Source organism: Diorhabda carinulata, chromosome 1 (assembly GCF_026250575.1).
Source record: "Diorhabda carinulata isolate Delta chromosome 1, icDioCari1.1, whole genome shotgun sequence".
Lineage (NCBI taxonomy): Eukaryota > Metazoa > Arthropoda > Insecta > Coleoptera > Chrysomelidae > Diorhabda > Diorhabda carinulata.
The window spans coordinates 30,344,734-30,372,640 of NC_079460.1; the positions used below are offsets into that span (position 1 = coordinate 30,344,734).

General features: G+C 31.9%; 1 protein-coding gene across 2 annotated transcripts in view; it reads left to right on the forward strand.

Annotated features, from left to right (window-relative positions):
- The first annotated feature begins 655 nt into the window (after positions 1-655).
- Positions 656-27,907, forward strand: part of LOC130896934 (alpha-mannosidase 2) — an 82,675-nt gene continuing 55,423 nt past the window's right edge. Inside the window, exons 1-3 of one of the 2 annotated variants that reach the window (XM_057805387.1) lie at positions 656-1,280; positions 18,143-18,296; positions 20,914-21,175. In XM_057805387.1, the coding sequence (XP_057661370.1) occupies positions 18,256-18,296; positions 20,914-21,175 (303 nt within the window). In that variant the 5' untranslated portion in view covers positions 656-1,280; positions 18,143-18,255. Of the gene's footprint in view, positions 1,281-16,324; positions 16,344-18,142; positions 18,297-20,913; positions 21,176-27,907 lie in introns of those variants that run through there. The other variant, XM_057805474.1, reaches the window with a different exon arrangement.

A 27,907-nucleotide genomic window follows, 5' to 3' on the forward strand; every position in this document is an offset into this window, starting at 1 on the left:
TGGTCCCCCCCACTCAGTTTCCGAGGATTGTTTATGGAACTATACTTTATTTATTACTGATCCGTTACGATTTTCGAATATTTCTAAACTAGTAATAAAAAAGTTTCTTATTAAGATAACATAATTCATTATTACTGTAACAGCTTTCTTTTAGTATGTACAGATTTTCCGTAGTTAATTGGAGTAGCATTTTCGTTTCTCTTTCCCGTGAAGGCGGAAATCCTTAGTTCGTTATTATTGTTCCTTGTTTGTTTTTCTTAACTACTTACTGAGTAAAAACAATACATTAATATAAATAACAAGATTTTATAAGTAATCATTTTACAATAATTTCTTTGTGAAATATTTTAACCCAAACAATTCAAGTATTGGAAATAAATTTGCTTAAATATTATTTCTTCTAAAATACTGGAACCAATAACTAGACTGTACATGCCCATTTATAAATAATATATTTAAGGTTATAAGTCCATGATAAAATAGCGAAAATATATGGAAACGTAAAATTTATTTGCTAGTTTCATTGTAGTAATAACTTATTCATTTACTCTTCATCTAAGTATTTAGTGTTGCATACTTACTCGATAGGTAGCTCATAAAAATATTGGCTAATCTAAGAAACATCCATTCACAAATTAATAAAGGTTTAATATTTAGTATTACGAATTATTACATCCTGTTCTGGAATATTATTTGTTGTGATTTTGCTATAGTTCGGGCAACATAAAACTTTTTAACTCAATTAGCTATATTTTATATTTATTAATCCTCATGGAATTAAGTTTGTTACTGATTAATATAATCGATTTAAGAAGAAAATGTGTAATAATTTCAAGTTTTTTATGAACTAAATTAAAAGAGATTTTTAGACCAATAGCAGGTATCTCTATGAAGAAAGAAATAGTGATTTAGAAAATAAAAACATATCATCTAGTACATTATCTTTTATACTGTTCTAAAACAACTTTCAGTAGTAAATTCCAAAATTTTCTTTATTATATAACATGATTTTTTAATGACCATCGTAGAAAACAAATAACACACTGCAAAGACTAACTAAAAAGTAATTTCGTTAGTTAGCCAATTCGATTCTGTGCAGTAGTGTTCCTCCAGTGTGCTGTGCAGTTGAGTGTGAGATGGCGTCCGGTTTGCTAGTGTTTTGACGTTTGTGATAAACAAATCCCATAAATATTTAAACTCACCTTACCAAACATTAGTTTCAATAAAAAAATTTCGGAATATTTTTAATTAACATGTTATCCTTGAATTCTGTAAATGAAGTAAGTATATGCATGACTATTTTATGTAATAACAATCTTGTCTAGGCTTATTAAATTCTACTCTTTAAAAGGATTTAACATAAATCTATTTTTATTAAATAAATTTGAAAATATTTACTCATGTTCGATACTTGTATTCATTAGGAATAAATTAGTTATGTGTTGATATTATTTAGTAGTAAACAGGTTTAGTAACAACATTTCTCAAGTCCTATTACATGTTTTGACAATATTTCCAAGAAACTCTTTTCTTTGAAATTATTTCCAAAGTTCAATTAATCATTATTTTTATGATTCAAGTTTGACTAGTTTTTATTTATATTGTTGCATCTTTATACTCAGAATTAAGATTTACTGTTATTGTTGCAGTTTCAAAATATACATTAATATTGGCCTTACAATTATTAGAAATATAACAAGCCCACTTTGTTAGGTTCTATATTGATTTCGATCAAGTTATGCACATAGTTGTGAAAAGCAAGCCAGAAATAGGGTTTTCTTAGAATAAAAAAATATATTATTTCTTTTTTTAACAATTCTATCTTGTCGTGTTTAGTGAAAACTAAATTGTGTTATGATATGTATAAATGTTGTGAGGGGTAAAATTGAATAGAAACGGTTGCTAGCAGATAATTAGCGATTATATACACGTTTTACATTTTGGCTTTATCTACAATCTCAATACTATAACTATAATTTGGACATAATCGATATGTAACTCATATACGAAAAAATAATATCAAGTAGATTCTGTTTTTTTAAACGTGTTAATTTAGATTAAAAGTTACGTATCGGTTTGGTAACTTCTATGCTATTCGGAAACATAGGTCTGTCAAGAGCGTGTGCTCGGGATGAATAACTTTCTCTAGTTTTATAGAAAAATGCCATGAAAAGTATTACTAGTTCAATAACAATATAAAATGAAATGAAATTAAAGTTTTTGATGATTCATTTAATATTCAACGTTCTTGATTTTTATGCGTAAACACTTTTATTCCCCATGTCATTAATCATATTAAAATTAACAAAAATTAAATTCACAGAATATCAATTCCACCCTACCCACGTGATCTCTACATATTTCCCATTTTCATATATTTACAGTTTTAAAAGCTTGTAAACGAATATGTATTTGGAACATCTGTAAGTTTGAAAGTTGTATTTAGCATCACTATTTCCTTTAATATCTACCTCACAAGTTAAAACTCGTAATGGTATGGTGATAGTCCAAGTATACTCATATTTTAAACTTCCAGTCTTCTCATCGCCACAATATTGCTTGCTAACATTATTTTACTTTAACCAGTCGAATTGTATATTTTTCGTGAGGTCAATTTTGGTTTTTTATCTTTTTTCCAGGGACTTGTTGGTAATATAACCGAACAAAGATTGAGTTGAAATAGTTCATTTCTTCATAATAGTATCTCTTTTTTTCCATTTCAAATACCGGTTGCCATCTACAAATTGTGTGCTTCTAATATGCGAAACAATGATTCGGCGACCTTTTTAACTTGAAAACCAACTTTTTATAAAGGCTGATGATATCTGATCCAATCAAATTCACAATATACAACGTGAAATCTTGCGCAAACTTAACTTTACATTTTTTAAACATAACCGGATATCAGCATTGATACTACAGGAAATAATCATCTGCTAACGAAACTACATCCGCAAAGTGGCAGAATTTCGCAAACAAAATAGAAAAAGTTACGATTTAGACAGGTCATGGGCAGATAGAAAAAAATGGATTGACAAATAACATCACAAGCTAATGGAAAACGATGAAAGTTTATCGACAGGTCAGTGACACTAAATTTGGGGAGAATAGTAGCAGGATATTGGTGTCGAAAACATTAATAATTAAAAAATTGTTTGCCCAGTCAATACAAATTCTTACCACCCACCAGTTTTTAGATAAATATCTATCCTTTTTCATTCGTATTTTTATTAAATTTTTTTCAAAGATAATTAACTTCTGTAGAGAAACCTTTCAAATTAGGGCAAACAGTCGCGTACCTTAAACTTGACGCTATTGAATAAATCATGGTTTCATATGTATTCATAATTTGACAAAATGTTTTTTCTATTCATAAATTGAATAATATCGGCACTTGAACAAATGGTTTCATCGACAAGGATCATTGTTTGTTTTTACGAAAATATTTATCAAATTATAATAAAAGACGATAATCATTGAATAATCAAACCTGTTACAAACATTATTCATGTCCATCATTTTCTCCAATACATGAAATCAATCAATCAATCAATAAACCTTTAGCTACTCATTAAAAATTATATCTTCGAATTCTTTGGTAGAATTTAGCACTGATTCATAAATTTTTTATTGGTATATATACAGATGCATTCTTCTACGCAATTATTTGAAAAATCATATTAAAATATGCATAAAATTGTAGCACAGTTTGTTCTAGCCGTCAGTTCGCTAGTGATTTGTATTCAAATTTAAAGGTAAATAATTTAAACTACGTTTTGTGAAGAAATTGAGAGTACTTGCTCAAATTTTCCAACGCCATTAATCAACACGATACGAAGAAATGATCGACGAGTAGCTTTGCATGTGGCCCCTGGGTTTTACTTGCGTTACCCGATGAGCACAAAGCCACATGAATTAAGTGCAGTCTCACATTTTGGCAACATGGCCTAATGAACTAATCACAGAAAACCTTCTTGGAGGAAGACAATCAGCCGAAGAAAAAGAAATCTGATTGGTTACACCCAAAGAAGTAGTCGACGAAATAAAAACAAAGAAGAAGAAGAAATGTCTAGAAAAAGAATAGACTGAAGCATGTTCCAAGAGTTTCGAAAATAGCTAAAGTTATTACGATTCATAACCAGGGAAAACCAAATTCTACAGGTAAATTTCCCCATTGCTTGTAATATCAAAACTTTTTGAAAAGTTGTTCCCGAACAGACTCAAAACTATTATAGAAGAAAATGTGCTCGTTAAATGCGTGTGTATCAAATATCAACACAAAATAAATTGCTAACATACAAGCAAATTCACTACTGAACATACGGACTACAGCCTTGGGGATGTGCCAGATCAATTAACATTGCACCTATTCAAATATTTCAAACAAAGTACTTCGTACTAATATGGATGCTATATACTTTATTAAAAATGCAAATATGCATGGGGACTTCAACGTAACAATAGTTGAGGAAGGATAATATATCGAAATATATGCCCAAAAACACAAGACACAATCATGTTAACATCGAGATACTCCAATTATTCGTTCAACACGACCTAAAAAAAGACGAAAGACAAGGGGCTTACAAAAAGAACTGGGTGACACCAATGGATGGTAACTCATTTTTAAGGTTTTTTGTGATGTGAAAACATCCGTTGATACCTGGCCAAATGGATGATCTCTACTAAGAAGGGTTATTAAACAAGTTGGTTTTGTATTCTGATAAATGCATTAATAGAATTGGTGATGATGTCGAAAAGTGATAGGCATGTATGCCCCTTAATTTCCTACACATTCTTTGTCTATTTTTAACAATTACATTATTCGACTTGTAACATTTTTTATCATCCCTTGTACATTGATAATCTTTCGATCAACAGTATTGAATATTTTCAATTTGTCAATACATATTAGCTTTGCATATTTTGTATTCGGTTTGATCCTAGATGCTTTTAATTGTTGGTAAAAACTGACAAACCATCGTTCTAGTTGTGATAAACCTCTTCATATTATATATTAATTGGATCCGCCTCTGTAAACACCCCTGTCAATGTCCCGCTCGTCTGTCCATTGATGTGTACAGACAAACGAGCATTTACGTACGCTTAAATGACCTTGATTGCAGTGGACCAAAAGAAGTAGGGTTGACTGAGCTTTGTCATGTTAGACAGGAAATTATCACTGATGATAACTTATGGCATCGTGATTGTACAATTTTACTTAAATAATATTAACACTATTTATTGTAGATATTGTACAGTTGACTCCATAAATAAACCATCGGTTGTGCCAGATTGAAACGAATATACTGTGTTATTGAATTGACATATTTTGATAGTAGTTTGTTCAAGTTTCTTACACAATAGACTGACTACCTGAGGTTCAGGTACCTTGATACGTTTATTAATATTACAAGCTTCTCCTACAATAGGAACTTATGAGACTTAGCATACACTTAAGTAATGAAGGAAAATCCCTTAACAAAATGGGGGTACAAGACATCTTTTCGGAATCGGATTCTTAATTATACTTTCAGAAAAAAATTGATTTTTTGTTTTTTTTTTGATACCCAGAATATCCAGTCTTATTTATCAATAATTAATGACGTTACAAACATTACTAGTTTGGTTCTACAAACTTGTTTTTTTCTCTTGGTTTGTTCGTGAGCGAATGCACAATGTCGCGACACAATTTTAATTTGTATTTTGAGGTACCTCGAATCCTTTTCAAACTTAAAATACTTTCTTAAAATGGATTATATTTGTTCCTAATATTCTAGTTTGAATAAAAAAGCTCACTTAAGCTACAATAATTAAATGAAATATATATATATATATATATATATATATAAAGGGTGATTGATTAGTGTTACAAAGTGCCTCCTTTGTTCTTTGAGATATCAATTTGAAAATTTGAGAGATTATAGCTATCATCATATTTCACATTTTAAAATTATTCAGAAACTTACAAGTTGTTACAGAATGCTGTGCATTATCCAAATTAATTTTTTTTAAGCGAAACACCCAATATTTTATTGCATATTTAGAATCAGCATGACTTCCCTATTATAATAATATAGGTTTGTGATATGACTGAGTATGATTGACTGAGTTATTTATTACCCGTTTCCCATAAAATTCGTAAAAACTTTAATACTTTGTACAATGAAAGAGAAATTCAAGTATAAAGAACTATTGCGGCCAAAGCATTCGATTAGTAATACAAATTCTTAAAAATATTTATTTTGTTAATATTCATTGAATCTGATACAGGGTGAAACAAAATATTATTACATTATTTTCCGGTTTTTTTAAATGAATCAACCTGTGAGTTTCGACATGTACTATCAACGTACTTCTTTTTTCATCAGGCATTTCCTGAAATTATCAGTTCTTGAGATTATTTGATTTTTCTTTGCAAAATAATGATTATGTACCTATATATATATATAATCATTTAACAATTAATTGTGAGTTAATTATGATTTCTTTGTCATAAATTGTAGAGGTTGATTGCAAATACGAAGAAAAAACGACTATATTACAGGAACGAATCAATAAACATACTATCCTATTTACTACAGTATAAGTACACATCTTGATTATCACAATACAAAGAATTCCTGAAGAAACATTCCGAAATTCATTCCGTATTTTCTCCGTTATGTGATCTCTTGTTGTTGGATTTATTTTGTATACTTCATTTTTAATGTCACCCCAGAAAAGTCCATGTTATTGAAATCTAGTGATCTTGGCGACCACTGTACAGGAAAATTTCCTTCGATCGACTTCCCAGGAAATAGTTGATTCAGTTCATTATTAATCAATTGATTAGCGAAAGCATTCACACCATCACTCAAAAACCAAATCTTTTGACGTGTACTAACTTCTTCTATTAAAAGAGGTAATTGGTTTACTAAAAAATCTCAATGCATCTCAGCATTCAAATGTTCCTCAGAAAAATATGGGCCTACTACGAATTCACCAACAATATCTCCCCATACATTCAACGACCATCTAGTTTAACTGTTTGTCACTATGTGATATGGGTTATTTGATTACTATTAGTGGAAGGTTTGCCTGTTAACACCACCATTTTTATTAAACGTGGCTTTATCTCCAAATAGAACATAGTCGAAAAAGTCTGTTAAATAACTTTTCATAATTCAATTAATTCGTGTTGCAAGTAAATGTGGTAAGAGTACATTTTAATTTTGTCAAGGACTCTTTACACACCGTAGTAGCTCTTGTTCGCTGGAAATACTCCTTACACTTGTATGTGGGTTTTCATTAACTGCCAGCAAAACATTTATTCCATTTTTTTCTGTCACAAAAGTTTTTAATCGTTCATGTTTTTCATAATTAACTGAACCCGTGCGATTGAACCACTCCATCAATCTCTCAAAGTTTGCTTTTGTAGGTTGCCGCTTTTCAGGATAACGTTCATCGTATACTCTTGTGGATAGTAAGGATTTTTTATTGCATTCTCTCAATATGCAGATAATATCGAGCTTTAAATCACTAGTGAATTTCGTTTTTGCCCTAGTTGAAATTGTTCAGAATACGAAAAAATTTACCAAACCGCTAAATTGCTAAATTAAAAGTATTATCATGTCATGTCATCGTCAAATATTAGTTTATGACCAATAGTGTGTTGATAGTACTGTTCGATACTCACATAAAATACAGAGTGATTTATTTGAAAGAACCCAGAAAATAATGTATTAGTATTGTGATTCACCCTGTATCAGGCTCAATAAATATTAGAGAAATAAACGTTTTTCTAGAATTTTTACTACTATTCCAATATCTTAGCCGCAACAGATCTTCACTCTTTAATTTCTTTTACATTCTACAGGGTGTTCAATTTGTTACGATTTTTATAAAAAATTGTAAAAAACTGTAAATAATTTTTAATATATATTGCTATGTTCATTTAACTGATTATTGAAAAAAATAATGTTTCAAAAATTAATTTATATATGGTATTATTGAATTTATTAATATTATTATTACGCGAAAGGCATATGCACTACTACTCAGCTTGGAGACGGTATTATTTATCTATCTCGGAAACAAAGTATCAAATGGATAAATCTCAGTTCATATTATAAACTTTCCCAGTAGTCAATACCACAGCCTTCTGGATGTCGGCGACGCTTTTTTTTGGTAATCCCATTTTGGTATTTTATGAGAACGTTGTGTGTTCGGTGTGACTACATCGACAAGAAGGACTGATTTGACTCTTCCGTTAACCACCACGATTTCAGGTCTGTTATTAGTCATCGGTGATAATCGTAGTAGAGTCTAAAATTATCATTTTCGGGCACCCGAAGTACTGCTGGTACTTGTAATACGGTGTCTAAGTTTTGAGAAGACCGAACTTGTGGGTAGTGGATGATGTTGCATCTGTTACTACAAACAGATGTTATATATTGAATGGTCTCTGATGTTTCTTGACACTTTCTGCATTTGTCTGATTGAGTGTTCGGATCCTTGATAACATTTTTCTTGTAGTTATTAGTGTTGATAACTTGATCCTGGATAGCCATCATGAAGTCGTCGGTCTTTGAAAAAGTGTACTACTAGTAAGCCATCTGATTTGCCAACATACAGCTGCTTAAGGTCGTGTTGACATGAGACTATATGTTAAGTAGTTCTCTCTACACCCAAACTGTCAAATATTATTTTTGTTTGTTCAATTATTTCATTCAATTTTGTTAGTGGTAACATTCCATATATCAATGAGTATAAGTGATATATTGAGCAACCTTTGAGGCGGATTTAATAATCTCGTAAATGACTATCAAAAGCACCCCAAAAAGTGTCCATTGGATTGAGGTCAGCTCTGTTAATTTCAAATACGTTAATAATATACCCGTCAGCATTCAGACATGTTTTCACTGATCACCATGTGTGGTACTCCATACCTATATTAACCTGCCACCATACGCATGTTTTGGTTGTAAACAGCAATGTGCAAACTTTTCATTTGTTCTTCTTCATACTGGAACACGTTGCGAAATAAGCAAAATCTGGAACATTGAAATCGACAACTAGTGGTATTTCCAGTTCAAACGTTCTCTAGCAAATTGTAGTCGTGTTCTTCGATGTGTTGAAGGAAGTTCAGTTGTTGACACTCTCAGCCACAAATCGAACTCTCTAAGACGTTTCCTTATCAATAATTTTTAATTTTTTGGTAGTAGCGACAAATAAAATCTTAGCGAAGCGAAGAGCGTAACAAACCTTCATCTTAGCAATTAATGTTGGAATAGGTACTGATATTAAACAGTTACACAACCATAGCCATTGAGTTTTTCTGTTTTTCTTTTATTCCCATCTCCTTATGCTTTAGAAATTGAAGATTGTGTTATATGTGGTACTTGTATTTGTAAAAAGCCTTCTTCAATCACCAAGATAGTTTAACATATTCTTCGAAGGTAAGATTGTGATTCCAACAAACTTTAGGATTCATTCTAAAGTTTCAATTGAGTTACAGATGTGGGTACATCTGAAAAAATTTAGTGGCAACAAATTTGAGCCAGTAAAGGAACTATGAAGTTTTTTCATTAATAATTTTAGTCAAAAAAAGTATTTTGCATCAACATTTTATTCTGTATGTGAATTTTTCATTCGATTATCTGTTTATATGCAATTTTTGAATTGAATATTATACTTACACATATCCGTATCGAGCGAATGAAAACATGTTTTATCGCCGGATTCGACTTTGCTTGAACTGTTTAGAGACACTATTTAAAATACTGGAACATGGAAGTTGAAGGTGTACCACTTTGTATAAACTAGCAAAAATTCTTGTAAGTAAACATGTAAGGAAGTTTATTTGAAATAGAAAATCGAATATTCAATATTTATATAATGTTAGACAAATTATAGGATTGTCAGCTGGCATAGTATTATTATCATATTTTTCTAGTTCTATAATAGTATGAATTGGAGGAATTACTCTAGTGTTAAGCCAACATCGACTAAATACTGGAGAATATCATGCAAGATTTAAAACTGTCAATCATATATATTCACTTAGAATTGCTCTAATCCTTTATCATATTAATAAAAAAAGTCTTATCGATTTTTTTTAATAAAAAAACGTAATAAATGTTCTTAGAAAGTTTTTCTAATGAACCTCCATATGTAAATATCAGCTTTTGATTGCATTTCATAAAAAAATTGGATTCTGGAAAACTCAATCACTAACCTGTGGTATGAAGGTAGAAATGTTGTATTCTGGTCCAACATCTTAGACACATCACGTTTTTGTGCCATTGAAAAAAAATAATCCTTTTTGAATCACCAAATGATGAGGACTACCGTGGGAAAATGTATTACCTTCCTCGAGTGTGGCGTTTTGTAAATGTCAGACAAAAGTTAATTAGGTTTTTGTGGCTCTTGAATAATTGGTACGCCCAGTCGATGTAACCTAAATGTTTTAGGAGTTGTAATTTCAATAACTACAGCAAACTGTCAAGTAGTGTAGTCGACTTAAATTAATTGACATATTGGAAGCAGTGACAACTATCAAATTTTTGTAACTATTTATATTGGAATTCAGTTGTTTTTCATCGGCACAATTTAAACGTTATTTCTCATTCTTAACTAACAAGTGCCACCCTTCGCTACCTTTTAAAAGCTAGACTTAATTTTCAACCATGAGATATTTTAAATAAGAACGCGGTAAACTTAAAAAGATAGCTAATGTAAACGAAAGTACTTATGAATAACACGGCGAGAGCGTGTCAAATAACTTGATTTTACTGTAGGTAGAGCCGCAATTAGTATCACTTGAAATAGAATTTGAATCAATTTAGAAAAAATGTGGGATATGATTGGAGTGGGTTTTAGGGAGATATTGCTTTTATATTTGTTTTTTGCGTCTCTATATGCGGATTCTATTTACTCGGCATTTGCATAAGAGCGCTTAAAGTGAACGCTATAAATAAAGGAAAGAAAAATCAGAAGACAAAGCAGTAAACGAATAAATCAGAAGACAAAGCAGTAAACGAATAAATCACAATATACCACAAATAGAAAGAAATTACAGTAAAAGATGAGAAGAAGAATATTGAAGAAAAACAATTTCTGGGGGGTATTCGGACACACAAAGGCAGCAAACAGAAGGAGAATTCGAAAAACTATTTTTAATCATAGTAAAACGTAAGAAAATAAAACATTTAAAGATGAATTACTTACGAATAGCTGCGTAGATGCCAGAGGGCGAAGGTTAAATTAGGACGAAGCTAGTAGAAAATGTAAACATCTCGTTTTTAGAGGAGAGAATCATATTAATTAGAGATGAAATATTGAAAAAATATATCAGTGTCTAATTTGGCATGGAGCATGAAAATCAAGCAGGGTCGCGTGTCCCTGGACATTTTTCTCATTTATACGGCTATCTCAACTTACTAGAAAAAGTTTGTCTCGTGCTTTTCTGATATGTGGGCTCAATCATACCAATCCCGCACCGATCTGCTTTCGAGGGGCAACATCGGATCGGAGTAGGAACGGAAGTGTGTCCCAGCCTTAACTGAATGTCATATTATGAGTTTTAGAGCTTGCGCTCTCAAGTTTTGAACTATTTAATATAGTAGGTTTGTTTCAGCAGACTGTAACTTCTTGATTATGCGTGGTATGAAAATAACGTTCCAACAGTATCAAATTCAAATAATTAACAAAAAAGTTTTACGTTCGACCAACAAATTGCACTTGTTCAGCAGTGGTTTAAGACGTGCAAAAATGTTTCGCATGAATCTTGTATCGTGATTTATCTATATAAATATAGAATATTTTGAGGGCAGACCAAAAAGGCTTAAAAATGAAAATTACATTTTACGGTTAATAGAATAATTTTGGACATTGTTAATCAGTTGAAACAAATACGTTCAATTGTCAGTGCTATATGTAATATTTTTCTTTGTTTTGCGAATCATAAGGCAGTGCAGTGCGTTTTTGAAATTCAATATAACAATCAGCAGTTTATTTCGTATAGTTGGAAGAGTTATATAAGTATTTCTTGAGCAAATTGGCTGCTGAAGTGATTTCGTGGACGAATGATCAAGAAAAAAAGTGATGGTAAAATATTTTTCGCGAGATGATATATTTGTTGGAGCTATTGTTGCTCATGAAATAAAATTTTATTTTTATTTGCAAATGATGATTCATATGTTTAATTTAGTACAGCTGCTATAATTTCAAATAGTCAATATTGCCTATAAAAACAATAAAGATAATTTTCTTCTTTTCTCTACTTGTACCAAAGGTGGTGTTCCAGCATCATTTGTCCACTAATAACGAATTTCTTTGTTTATAGTTTCTATAGTCTTAGATGATAAATTCGATAAAAAAAATGGGCATTAAGTCACGTGACTGCGAACATCAATCAGAAAGTGTTACGTCACGTCACACAAAACTTCATTGTTGTTGACGTTTTCATAGAACAGAGCAGGTTACTTAGGAGGCAGATAATATTGTGTATAGTACGCAAGCCTTTTAGGTCCATAACATGGGAGTGATTGCCTTCCACTCTTTCCTATTTTTTACATTCGTTTTCCAGTCACGAATTCTCTCTTAGGTCTCCCATCTCCTTTGCGTAATTTCTAGTTAAAATGACGCGATCAAAGAAGCAAGCACCCTCTGAAAGACTGAACGATAGCATGTCCGGCCTGCTTCTTAATATTCAATCCCTAAGGCACAAAACAGATGGACTGTATCTTTTACAAGAGCAGCTTAATTTTCCAGAGATTGTTGCCATCACTGAACATTGGTTAAATAGTAATGAGCCTGTACTTGTCAAAAACTATACCACAGTAGCCAGATTCAATAGAACCAATTTATCTCGTGGAGGTACTATGATCATCATCACAAACGATTTTTCAGAAATAACACAGTTCAATGATATAATATCTGAGAAACTATTCAAATTTTCTATCGTCTACCACAAGACTTATGACCTCTGCCGCTGACGTGCATACTTTCTAGCACAAACTACTGACCTTACTGGAGTCCTTACCTTTAAAAAGCAAACTAATTCTTTTTTCATATCTACCTGATGGTAATGCTAACTTACACAGTTTCTTCGTTATGCTCGTAGTTTTAACAGAGCCTTGCAGTACAATTAATGACATCAAAAATAAACTCATCTGGAATTGATGGACTTACATCAAAAATGTTTTCGACTCTGCCCGATTAAATTACCTTACCACTCTAATTAACGTTCCATTTCAAAATGGTACTTTTCCCAATTGCCTTAAGACGGCTATAATTATACCTCTGCATAAAGGAGATAAAAATCAATCATCGAATTATCGCCCAATTGTACTCCTTCCCTCGTTATCAATGATCATAAAAAGATTGGTCAAAAAGAGACTTTTCTCATCAATTTGGGTGTTTTTTCTAAGGCTTGTGTTAATCATGATATTTTAATCGACAAATTGCAGTACTACGGTTTCAAGGGAAGTCGTACCTTACCAACAGAAGGGTTGGTTGCTTGTAAGGGTTGATACAACGATGTCATCTTGCAAATCAATAGAATGAGGAGTACCCCAAGGCTCAGTACTAGGCCCTATTTTGTTTCTTTTGTTTATAAACGACATCGCGTATCTAGATATCAGTCATAAAATATGTCTATTTGTTGCAGACGACACTACTTTCTCTTGGAGCAACCCTGATCTCACGGTACGTCATAACAACATATTTAGTGACCTAATCACCTTTAAATGATGGTGCGATTCTAATCTTCTCTGTCTCAACGTTTCTAAAACCAAAGTTTTATCATAAAAATACATTGCAGGATATTTTATTAACACTACCATTGATGTTGTTGAATTTATAAAATTCTTAGGCCTTGTTGTGAACAATTCCTTGACATAGGAGTTAAATATTGCCGCTTTATCTAAAATATCAAGTTTCTCCTGTTTTGCGCTGAGATCAGTTTCCAAAAAACTGAAATCATCAATCTGCTTAACAGTCTATTATGCCCTTATTGAGTCGCATCTCCGATATGCCTTCCCCTTCAAGTGTACTTGTGGTGCGTTTAAATTTGAGCGAAACTTCAAACTACAAAAGAGAACTGTTAAATATTTACTCGGACTTAATAGTAGGGCTCACTTCAGGTACTAAAAATTCTGACTCTTCCTTCCTAATTCATCTTTGAATCCGTACATCTAATTCGTTTATCTAATTTCAGAAAGGTTGTTCCAATTAGAAACGCAGATTACGACCTTTACACCACGTTCAGAATTAGTTAAGGGCTCGATATTTTACAATGCAAAAAAAGGCACAATCACTTGCCAATTGAAATCAAATCGATATAATCTTTTAAACGACTTCTATTCTAATAATAATATTTCATTCCGGGCATGCTGCATACTTACTTAATTTTTCTATGGACTTATACTAATTATCACCTATTACTATTACTTATAATTTTGTTACTCATTTTGGTTTCCTTCTGTAATCTCGTACCTCTCAATTTTTTGTTAAAGGTGTGAATGTCATATTTTATTACTCAAAATCACATTTAGTCTTCATCAGGGACAGTATAAATGCACATAAACATACAATCAGACAAACGTTAAACTACTTCCACAAGGCTCAAATTAATCTTGTATCTTGGTCTCGTGATCCCCAGATCTATCCTGGATTGGTAGAAGGTTAGGAATTCACAGTCTTCTCTCGACATGAGATAAAGTTGGCATAGAATGAGATACCCCAGGACGATATTTACCACCAGACTTACGACCACATATACCTAGACACATTAGAGAAAACCTCGACCCATGTCCGCACATAATATTTGTTCGGATTACAAACCTACCTGAGAATCGGATTGGATAGTTAACAATTAATATGTCTTCCTCTCAACTGACATTAGAGATTTTGTGAGAAATCATGGATCTTCATTTCATTATTAACGTTGTCGAGATAAAACGTATTATTAGATTATCCTCACCCGATTAAAGTGAACATTTTGTTATGTATACCAAATACGAGGGTTCTCTTTCAAGTTTTTACAATCGAACAAAACCTGGCGTTGATGAGATGTGGCACCACTGTATTTGTGAACATTAACGCTTTTTATTGCGAAGCCAGTGGCCATAGAAATTAATTGAGTGAATTGTTGATAGTCAAAACTATTTACAATTGTTTTGCATAATTTTGTCATAGTAGTGCGTCCATCAGTCGAGAAGTTTGTGATTACGAAAAACATCGATGCTGTGCTCAACATGATTAAAGAAGATTGGTATGTGACTTACAGACAGAAAGAGATGTCTCTTAGGATATGGCGATTGCAATACAGTCAATTTTGCATGAACATGGACAAAATATGTCACATAATTCATTATCACGACAATGACAGCTCTCATAAAGCAGGTCAAACAAGTTAATATTTAGAAGAGAGAAGCATCGAATTAATGCTTTATTGCCTGTATTCACCCAATTTATCGCCTAATAACTTTTTATTGTTTCCCTCTGTCAAACAAGAGATGTACGAACTGCGTTTTTTATCACGTCAAGAAGCTGTTGACGACTTTCAAAACCATTTTTCTTCGACATCAGCTCAGCTTCAGAGTAGAGAAAATGTTTCCAGAATTGGTTTGATCTTATTCATAAATATATAGACCTTAAGGACGAATATTTCGAAAAGCAATAAAATACTTTGTTTCGAACGTTTCCGTTTCTGTTTCAAGTTTTGTAATAACTTGAAAGGCAACCCTCGTATTACCAAAACACAATAATTTTACTGTTCCGATTTCTTATTACTGACTGTAACTTTATGTCCCTAAAAAAATATGAAATAATTGTATGTTGAAGTTATATCTCATCCAAACAACAAAGCCCTCCTTGCAATATACATATTTAAGTGGACAAATGTTATACTTTCTCATATAAAATGTATTCATTGTTAACACTTTTATTGGTTATCAGTTGTCGGTACTTATTTCTATACATCGTAGAAGTAGCTTTTTCAAAGCTGTCTGTATAGAATGACAAGTCTCTTAATATCTATTGTCAGATGCGTGAAAAATTGATGAGATAAAACCATGAAACATATGCCTTTCTAAGAAACTATACACATTCCTAAATCTCGAATTTTTACTTTACATCATTTTAGCTCTTGCCATCTTATACCCAGTGATGAGAATATGAAAGAACACGAAAACGACCGCAGCTAGAAATTGATGAGGAGTTATAGTAAAAAGATTAGAGGAAGGAGAATATAACAGAGCTTAAAGATTTTGAAATATATATTTTGTATATTTTTCAATAATCTAGGCATGGGTCTTCAAGGCTAGAAGTGCTGTATCTTCAGGTTGAAAAGTTAGGTTAGTTAGGAAACTTTTCAGACAACCTCGTATGTATTTGCTCCAATAAATTGTTTGTTATAACCTCGTTCTCTTCATCCATGTCACAGTTTTCTTCTCCACTCTATTGATAGGAACTATTTGAAGGTTTATATGATTCTTCGAAGTCCTCATTGTTGAGCAATGGATTTTCCTCTAAAGAAAACTCTCCAGAGATCGAATCTACTCCATCCCGTGAAGACACATCGTCCAATATCAGCGAGATCTTTATGTTTGACGAATATGCAATCTATCATGACTAGTAGGGAACTTTACGAAACGAATTTTTTCACTTGAGCTTGTAAGAATCAACACCTAGTGATAGAGCAAATTAAGAAAATAAATATTTATTCGTTCAACTCACAATACCTTCGATAGATAAGTTTTGATATACCTAAGTAGTTTGAGAATCATAATTATTATATAATGATTTTTATTTGTTTTCTACAACTAATCATATCTAATTTTTTTAATTTGTGATTTAATTTTTGATGTTTCTGTTTTGGTCGCTCACTAAATATATCATAATGAAATGCTGGGGCGAATATTATTCTTGTAAGTATAATTAACGTGTCTGCTGTAGTTAATTGGATACGTGGAATTACTTTAATTAACGAATTCACCGACATCCGTCCACCGTCGACGGACAATTTTCACATATAAAATGACACAACCACAAGTACTTCCCAGTAACCCACTATTAACATTCGTACTAATGGAGTACATAGAAACAGTCTGAAATTTAAAGTTTTTTTGTTTTAGAAAACAGCTTTTCTCAAAATCAAAAGACACATAATATAAACGTCTCAACTTTTCCTTCGGCCAATCATTCTCGATGTAATAGTCCAGTCAGGAGTACTAACAATGAAAATTGCACAATTCTTTTCTAAGTTTTATTATAAAAAATTATAAAAACCAATCGTAGGGGGAAATTTTTTTTCATCTTTTTCATTAAAAATGATGGTCGAAAACGGATATTACTCGATATTTTAGTTAAATTGGGTTATTTAAAAAAAATTTGAAATACAATTTTTTTTTCTTGAATTTTGACGTTGAATTAATATCAGTTCTAACTGAAATATGGGCTAGAATCCGTTTCAGTATAACAAGGAAAAATAAAACATGCTTACTATAGAGAAATAACCCTTATAAACCATTATTGGAACTGTTGGGTGGATGCGGCATAGTTGGAATACCTGTTTTGCTAAAATATCTTGCAAGTTTAATAAGCCATGAGCCGTTGCGTTGTTGTAGTCACTGTTTGGCACAAAACATGAACGTGCTCTTGCCTACATATTTGAAGTAAAACTAAAAAAGAGAGCCTCTTTGTTAGGCAAGATGTGGAGGAAGTGACACCTGGTGTGAAGTGTAAGTGGAAGTGATGCTAGTTTCTGAGTAATGACTAAATTACCAGAACTTGATTGCCACACCTCGTATATAAAACAAAGGTTAGAAGTTTTGTTCGAAAGGCTTTAAACCCAATGACTATGACATTAATGGTACGTAATTTCAAATTAACGCTACTTGGAGAATAGTTCATACAACTATTAACACACCAAAAAAGTTGCGCTTTGATACATAATTTCAAATATAGGTAAAATAGCTATTTGTTACGTGATACGAAGGCTCTGAAACCGAATTACTCAAAAAACGTTCAGCTTCTAAAAATAAACTTCTGCCCCTCATTTGCAGGCCAACATAATTAGTTATTCGGTCCATCGATGGTTTCTTTGTCGGTTAGTATTATTGCATTGCATTGACAATTAATGTGTTTATTACAGATATCCAAATGAATCAACTCATTGCACCCATGACGTATCAAATGGATTAGATAAATTTTGTTATGGAAATATTTCTTTAATTTGGAAAATTAAAAAGGAAACAAACGGTCACCATGACACTATCTAGCAGATTATGTAGACGATTGTCACCAAGGTAAGTGATTTTGGTATAAATGTTGAGATTATGTATTGAACGAAGTAATAATTAAATCGAAAAATACACACAAAAAATCCAAGATGTTATCCAAGTTATTATCGTTTCATGGTCATGAGTATTTTTTTGTTGTGGTTTATCACCCCGGAAACACCATAAAACCTGGGCCTTGACAAAGTACTGCTCCAGTTTTGCAAAAGTGTCCGTGGTACTTTACCAAAGCTTCTAATCAAACGTTTAGTGTTGCTCGACATTTACATCACTCAGTGCTAGAAAAAACTTTTTCAGAGAATATCGCTTCGGGCAAATAAATCACGAATTCATATGTTGTATTACCGACAGACTCATTATCTAATTCACACGGCTGGTAATGGTTATTAAGATATCTTAGTTGAACAGTACTTATTAGTGCGATCTATGATAAATACGAATAAAAAATAATTATATGGCGAATGTATTCAATAAGCGATATTGAGTGAAACATCATTAATACGTAACACAAATGTATTGTGTCGAGCTCATAAACCAGATCCAAAGAGTGGAACATAGGAAGTTAATAGCGGAACTAAAAGCGGACATTGTAATGCAACGGTGACGAGATTAGTTTTAACTAGAAATTAGAAATAATTATATCAGTTAGAGAAGACTGAAAAGGAGGTGTACCAAACAAGCGGAAAATTGGTATACGGGCAGCTCAAAGACGTCGGACGGTGTAGGTATAGAAGTAGTCGCGATAGAACAATTTTCCAATATTTATTTTTCCGGTAATAACGGTGATCTACAATTTTGGAAAAAATCAAAAGTTATGAAATAACATGTAGTTCAATTACGGTGCTCACACACAGACAAGTAACGCTAAGAAAATTCAATTCTTACTTCACTCACTTCAAGATTATATGTGGTTACGTACAGCAAGGTTACTATAGTAGGATCACAGTGGTCTGGGTACTGGGTGACGAGGATTAAAGGGCAATGAAAACGCAGACGCAATGCCAAACCAGCAGCGTCAACAATAACCAAAGCAGCCACTAAATATGGGTGCAGTACAACACTCACCTATGGCGGAAGAACCTAAGTCAAAGGCAAGCGAAATAGTTCATATTATAATCGAACCGATAAGTGATGACACGAAAACGGTCAAAACTGTTATCAATCTATTGACAGGGCATTGGAAGCTCAATAGAACTTTAAAATTGATGAGTTTGACAGTCCTTGTGTATATTTTGTCAAAGGAGAAAAACTGCAGAGCACAAACTATGTCACTGCGATAGTTTAACAAGCGCGTGGTTTGCGATACTAGGCTTAGAAAAACCACTGGCAAATAGCTATTTCAGAGATTTTCAGAACTAAGCTTATAAATTTCGTAAAAAGGATAGAGCTGGAGAATGTTGTCTAGGTTTTAACGAGCACAATATATCTGGAAATGTCGCAGTGGAATAGACCCAAAACCACAAACAATAAAATCTATCTATAGCCCCGATAACGATGGAAATACCTTTTGTATTATTCCACCTAAGGACTATGGGAAAAGTGAGCGATCGCCTGACGTCGTAGATGACATCATTTTTCTGGACTGTGTTATGCCCACTTCGTTGATACAAATTTGATGGGTCACAGCGAACTCAAACAAGTCATATTTTTCAATCCCGAAAATGACGTTGCAGTAGAAGTGTTATCAAAAACGCAATCGTATATTCAAAATAAATATGCTAAATTATACAAAATTTTTATTCCTAACCAGTACGTGTTTATCAAGTCGCCGTATTGTAAACCTACAGCTTTCAAGATGTGCGTTCCACCCATAACTTTCCCCTATAATACCCATGGTCTTTTGCATTAGTGAGCGTTGTTGCTTCAAGTGTATATAAAATTGGCACCGAGATCCAATAAGGTTCATACGCTACATTACTGCTGACATCGCCGTTTTGGTTCCAAACTAAACATAATACCTTTACAGAATAATATTTTAAGTTTAAGTGATTTTAATTTTTTTGGTATATTATGAGTTTAAATGAAATAAAATAGGTATAATTCTATAATAATTATTCAGTTTACTCACCTTAAACCTATTGTACACTAAAATTGTTTCGTTCGGAACCTAGATACTGAACTATACTTACTTCTTATGTTACACTATTACCCCGTATAGATTGGTTACAACATTTTCTCCTTTGTTTTTGAATGATTGATATCCTTCTCACAATTACACTCTGACGCGCGTTTCTATAACCAGGTTTTCGTCTTCAGAGACTGAACTGTTTACATTCTGTATAGTGGTAGTGTGAACAGTGTGTTTCAGTATAAATTCTGTTACGAAAAACTTTTATTTTCAAGTTGGTATATGTGCAATTCATAATTTCCATATCTAAATATATTTTACTAACACCTCGTTATAAATATTTTACACGTTTCTAGGATCCCTTTTAAGATTTGCTTTATTAAAATAATATTAAAGTTTATTGTCGAAATACATTTGGTAAATTCTGAGATGAACATTATCAAAAAGTTGTTAAAATTCTCAATTGTTAGATAGGATTTGCGCCGGTACTTAAATAAGAATTTCCTGGTTTTTTTACTTTATTTGCTTTTTTTTGTACTTCATTAATATTTTTTTCAGATGTTTTGCGTTCTCAGCTGTGGGTTTGACGATACTATTATGTATTTATTACACAAGTTACACGTCAGATGTAAATCAAAGAGTGGATGAAACTCCACAAAGTGATATTTCTGGTGTTAGACAAAGTCAACGGTTTTTCCGGGATGTTATCAGAAACTCCGAACGAAACATACGAGATAAAGTTTACGAAGTATGTCCTAAATTAAGTGCCGCTGAAGCAGACGTAAATACTGTAGATATTTTCAAAGACTTCGACTTTCAGGTGAGTGAAATTAATTTTTGCTTCTACATTTACTTTGTGGAATTTCTTTATTTCGCCATTTGATGACACACAAGGGCTGATTCCATTGCTTGCAATAAAAAATTGACAAATATATGATTTTCTTTTGTCAATACAGTTTCTATTAAGGTTAACATACTTTTTACCATAGATGTTCTAGCATTTCAAATGCGTCTTGAAAGAAATATCTACGAACTGGTTTACTGCACATTTGACTTCACAGTAAAATGAATGCTCATCTATTGTGATACAAGAAAATATCTTTATGCAATTTTCCCCAGCTTTTCTCTTTTTTCGTGGACCTGTTTCCACTACTTACTCTGCATTTCGATCTCTACATCAAAGTTATTGATACATGACTCATTTATTGTGACTAATTTTACAATAAAATTTTCTTTGTCTTGTCTATAATGCGTTACGACAATATCTGTTATTATGGGTATTAATAATACATGTGGGTGGTCAACCTACATCTTATCACTGTTTAATTACAGCTTAACACAAGTTTTTGAAGCATCAACTATTCTTCTTCATTTCTTTCTACCCTGCATCTGGTTGTGCCAGTCACGTATTCCCTGATTTTGCGTATCTTGTACAATCTGATCTTCCCATCTATTTTTTGGTCTACTAGGCAATCTTTTCCCGTTCGGTCTCCATTCTGTAATTTCTTTTGTGCCACTGCCGTTTTTCCATTCTTCTAATGTGTCTGTACCATTGTATTATTTTTGATTTAATTGTGTTAACTATATCCCCCTTTTCTAATATATTTTTAATTTCGTAGTTCATAAGTTGTCTTTGCCCATTATTTCCAACTTCCACTGGTCCATGAATATGCCTAATTATTATCCTTAGCTGTCCATATTTGTTAGTTTGCACGGTTCTATCGAAGTTTTGTAGACTCATTTGGTTGCTCCAGCTTATTCTCTTTTTCTGCATTATGACTTTGTACTTATTATATGCCCTATATCATGCATCAAGTCTTTGTCTTACCTCATTCTTTGTGTCATTTTTGCAGCTTATCATTGTTCTTAAGTACTTAAAGGTGTCGACTACATAGGAGATGAGGTCATTTATCTTTACCGTGTTTTGTTTATTTCAATTTCCATATATTTTGACTTTTTCTTATTAATTTACAATCCTGTATCACCTGCCTTTCTTACAATTTTTTCTTATATGACTTCAAGACTTTTTCGGTCCTTTTGTTATTAGAGTTAACATAGATCATCAAAATAATACCTCTATAATTACTACAATTGTTGGGATTTCCTCCCTTAATTATTCGTATAATCAATCCAGGAGACCACTATTCTGTTTCCTATACTCTTTCCTTGACATTAAATTATCTCCCCCATATTTTATTAGCTCATTCACTATTTCGTCCTAGAATCCTGTCTTATTGTGTTTCAGTTTGTTGATTATGTCATTTAATTCTATTTTTGTGGGGTTTTCATTCTAGTATTGTACCATTATCACTTTTTATTCACTTTGTTCTTCCATTGATAATTTTTTGAAATACCGACTCCATCCTTTTTTTTTAATATCTGTTTTAGCTCATTTACTATTTTGTTTCTTTATTATATATTGATACAATTCCACATTATTTTTATTATCATTGTCCAAGTTGTCCTTACTGTCATTTATCCATTTTAATCCCTTTGTATTTATTATCTTCGTGCTCTTTTTTCTTATTTTCCTATTTTTATCATAATCATCTTGTTTTCTCTTTAAATTTTTGCATCTATATCACTTTCCTCCACCTTTTCCTATTGCTCATCAATAGTATCTTTTTCTTTGCTCTTTTTTAGTTGCTTTTCCATTTCTTATCTGTATTCGTCCTCTCCTGTTTTGACTTTCTGCAAATTCCATTTTCTGCTTTTTATCGTCTTGTCCACTATATTTACCATTCTTAATTTCATTTTGATTATTACAAAATGATCAGTTTTAGCACCTGCTCTTCTGTATGATCTTTCATCTTGTATCATCTTTGATATTCTTTTTGATATTAAGACGTGATCTATTTGGTTGCTCGCGGTGGTTTCTGGTATCATCCACGTAATTTTATGTTCTTTTTTATGTTTAAAACTAGTACTACTAATATATATGTTGAGTTCGTCGGCCAAATACAGTGGTGCTATGACTTATTAACCTACTGTTCGTAACTTTGTCTGTTCTCATTATTATTTTTTTGTTATTTTTATTCTGGAATAAAGAATGTAATTTATGAATCGGTTAAAAAGCGTGAAAAAAAGTACCGTAGCGGCGCATTTTTCACACTTTTGCGTTATAAAAAGGACCGTAACTTGTCATTTTTTAACGCAATTATAAAATTGTTTTATCAAAATAGTGGGCTGTGAACCTTTCTTTCTCATGTCAATTCGTTTCTCCGTTAAACTGTCACACTTTTATTTCTTCATATTCGTTCAAGAAAATCCATTTAGTGTCATTAAAAGGAGTGTAGTATTATTATTAGTAATGGAGAGTAATAGTGAAGAAAGTTTGAACAGCAAACCAGAATATATTGGTGAATCGGCAACAGCAACGTCTAGGAGTCTTCTCCCTGAGAAATTCTGTGAACAGTATTGAAAGGAATTTAATTCTTTCATGGAGGGCGTACTAAAAAAGGCATAAACAGCTTTACAGGAAGAGTGTTACTAGCTTACTTTGAAACTAAATCCAAAATGTGGAAGTCTTCAACACTTTGGTCGCAGGAGATCTACGGAGGGAGGAAACATATTAAATGAAGATTAAAGATATTAATATTACCGGAAATGTTTTAATTATCACAGTACCTGATACAATAACTCATGTTCAAAGTCGATTTACTGTTATTGGTGAAATATCTGACATAAGATTAAATTTGGTAAACATTTAAAAAATATATGAAAACCAACGACCCACAAATGTCAAAACAGATCATTTACTTTTGCAGTATAGAAATGGAAAATGCAAAACCCACCAACTAAACGATGTTATTTCTTTAAACTCATTAAATGTTGCCAATTCAAGTACCAATAGTAATAATGCCCAATTAATAATCCTCACAGTTGTACTTTTAATATTACTATTAAAAAATGAAAGTTGATAGAAGTTTTATCGAATTTTTTGAGTTTACGGACGTAGAAAATTTTTTGTATGAAACTTTATTTCACTCGTAGGAATTGCCATTCTACTCGTGAAAAAAAGTATTACTTTACTCACTTGTTGCATAAATAACTATTTTATCACTCTAAATTTATCCAAATAACGATGCAATTTGATTTCTTTTATTATTGTTATTTTAGTAGTCAAAACTATGTTAATTAAATGAAGCAATTTTTTATATGCTGATTTCAATATTATGAATTTATAAAAACAACCTCTACCACCTTAAGTCTTCTGCAATTAATAATAACATTGACCGACAAGATTTTCGTAACACAGGCGAGACCTTCATTTTTAAAATGGAAATACACATCCAATAAAAGAAAAAATATTTATTAAGCCCTAACACGTACCACTTTTCAATAGCTTTATTATCCCTGTTTACGTTAGCAGGTGGTTAACTTTATAAAGGGGCGGTTAATATCGGTAAACTTTATGGCCGAAAAAATTCCTGAACTGTATTATTCAGAATAATAAACATAGAAATAACATTAAAAATTAGTATTCTTTTGAGTTTCATAGTAAGTGGTTCTTGCTGTCTTCTTTGTCTATGGGACAGTCGGGCAGTAGATCAACATTATGTAAAAAAAAATTGGCAAACAAGTAGAGAGTTTCAACAGGGATCTTAAAATGTTAAGCTTATACCCCTAGTAGATCCCGAAAATGTCCTTCTGCCTCCCCTTCACATTAAACTTGGATTTATGAAAAACTTTGTAAAGTGGACGATGACAATTTTGCAAAAAATCTCACCAGACAGGAACAAAGAGCATAAAATGCATTTCTTAGGATAGTGAGGAGTTTTTGGGGCAACAATATGGGACCAAACTACCAACAGTTAGTTGGTGAACTTCTAGACGCCTACAAATCCCTTGGTGCTCGAATGTCATTGAAAATTAATTTCCTCCTTTCCCATCTGACATTCTTTCCCGAAAATTTGGGAGCTGTCAATGATGGGTGATTAAAAAGAGATATTGGTTTTTAAAAAGAGAAAGTGCACCCCTCATAAAACTAAAAAGCTAATTGATATTTAAAGGGATTTTTTTAAGTTTTGTTTTTAATAGAGGTGAGGCATGTTTATATGTAAACTATAAATATTGTCAATATATACGATTTAAAAACAGTGACATTATTTTTTTAATAAATATTGAATATTTTACCAATGAATATGGTTCTATAAATGTAACATAAAAAGTTAAGCCTTTCAAGGTTTTCTCAAAAAATAATAAGTTTCAGTTTCGCGTCGTTAAAGAATGACCTTTTCTCGGAAAAAAATGGAAGCTGCTCGAGAATTTACGTGTTTAATGTATGGAATAAATAACTGTATCACTGTTAATGAAGCTTGATATAGCATTTTTCAAAAATATTATCATAAATATTATATATAAAAAAATTAAAAGTTTTGATTCGACGCTAATACCGCCATGCTGGAAGTCGCTGAAACAAAAAGCTTTGCGAACGTTATATCCATGAGGTTAAGCGCGACTGTATTAAACCTGATCCGGAGAAGTGTGGTTGGTTTATGGAAAATGACTTGAAACCTCCATGGAGACCCAACACCGTTCCAAATTTTACAAGATACATGAAAAATGAAGCAAAAAACTCAGATGATGATGATAGAGAAAATTCGCCGTGCGATGATTACTTTGCAACTAGGGATTGCAATCTCACGAGATTTTTGCTGGATTGACTTCGGAACAGCGGGATTCTTCAGGATCCCGCGTAGTTTATAGCTTTTTTTGCAATTCAAAATAATAAACTTTATTATGGTAATAATCAACTTTTTATTAAAATATCAATATTTGGTAGAACCTTGTAGGTACTTTTTTACTATTCTAGTTAACTGAAAATATTAATTGCAATCTTTATCTGAAGTAAAAGTTAATAGTTATAATCAGGCTTTTGTATTCACAAAGAGATAAATTTAGTTTACTAATAGTCTTTTAATTTTTCTTACTAAAATATTAATCGTAAGGCCAGAAATATGAAATAATCAGTCATTTCTCTTTTTGAAAATATGATCTTAAAAAACAAATGGCATCAATGGTTTTATCTCTCAACCTACTTCTCAAAGAACTACATATTTAGCCAGCGGCCGAAAAGTTGATAGTTGATAGTTAATAAATAGTCGTGCAACAAAATCAAATATTTTCCTTTCACTCCATCGGTTTCAAATACTTCCAGAGATTGTTGGCTATTATCAGCATCTACGTCTACATCATCTAGGAGTTCTATGTTCTCAGCGTCGTCTTTAATGACTCTGCATAAAATGTTTGTCATTTCTTGCCGTAACTTATTCTTTTTTTGGTATTACAATTGTAGGATTGGGCGTTTTCACGTCTTGGTCAAACTTAATTGGATGCTGTGAGTAAATCAATAGCAGTACGCAGCACCACAAAAAGTTCTTTACTTAAAACTGTATATTGCTTTTCCACCTTCTCAAAAAAAAATCAAAATGTTGTGTCTGTACTTATTAGTATAGACTCTCTTCATTGTAGTATTTTAACACCAAATTTAAAGGGCAGGATTTTTGATTTTATATCGTTCTTCATCCGTAAATTTTATCTCAGATTCTATGATCCAGCTTGTAAAACGCGTTGCTGAGGAGATTAAACATTTGCACCGGCTGATGCTTGCGGATTCGCATTACTGATCCGCAAGATATTGCGGGATCCCGCAGAACCTAAAATTGAGCTGGATCCCGCTGGATCGCGGGATCTTACTTTGCTGGATACAATCCCTAGTTGCAACTTCAGATGAGTCGTACCAAAAATAAATAATCGATTTCTTGCCTCACAATCATTTTCAACATAATTTCATTGCACTAATTTTCTATTTGTTATTTGTTTATAATAAATGTATAATAATAAATACAACAAATGTTTTAAACTTTCTGTTTTAAAATTTTTTAAATTATCAATTTCAGCGTATAAGAATCATAATTAAGTAATTTTATAAAAAAAAATAAATAATTGAAGCAACAAAAAAACTTAACGGTAGGTGTATAATTGTTGGATTTTTTTTAATATTGCACATTATTCCGTGGATTCAAAAAATTTCGTAAAAAAAGGAGCTATATTTCTTATACTCCATTACTCATCTTCTCTCTCTATTCTAGTAGTTTTAAGTGAGATTGTGATGTGCACGGATGAATTTTACGCTGTCTTTGTTCGTTTGTAAATTTTTATTTTTATCATTTATCTTTGACTTCATCAGCTTTTTATACAATAGCGAAACATTATTATGTTTAGAATTCGACGCCGTTTATTATTGCACTTGCATTTTTAAATTAACATGTGATAAAAATAAGCTACATTTATCTACCTTTTCTCACCTGGCAGGAGGTAAGTATAGCAATCATAGTGGGTACTTGTACAGTAAGGTATATTATATAAAATATTGACGGTTTTAGATTAGTGTGTGAAATTAAAGTGAGAAGGTAAAAACTTTAAATAAGTTAGTTGTTAATTAATTAATTATTATCAATTGCAGCAAACTTATGGTGACAGAGGTTGTTTTCATAAATTCATAATTAGCCTATAAACAATTGTTTCATCTAATTAACAGATGAGGGTA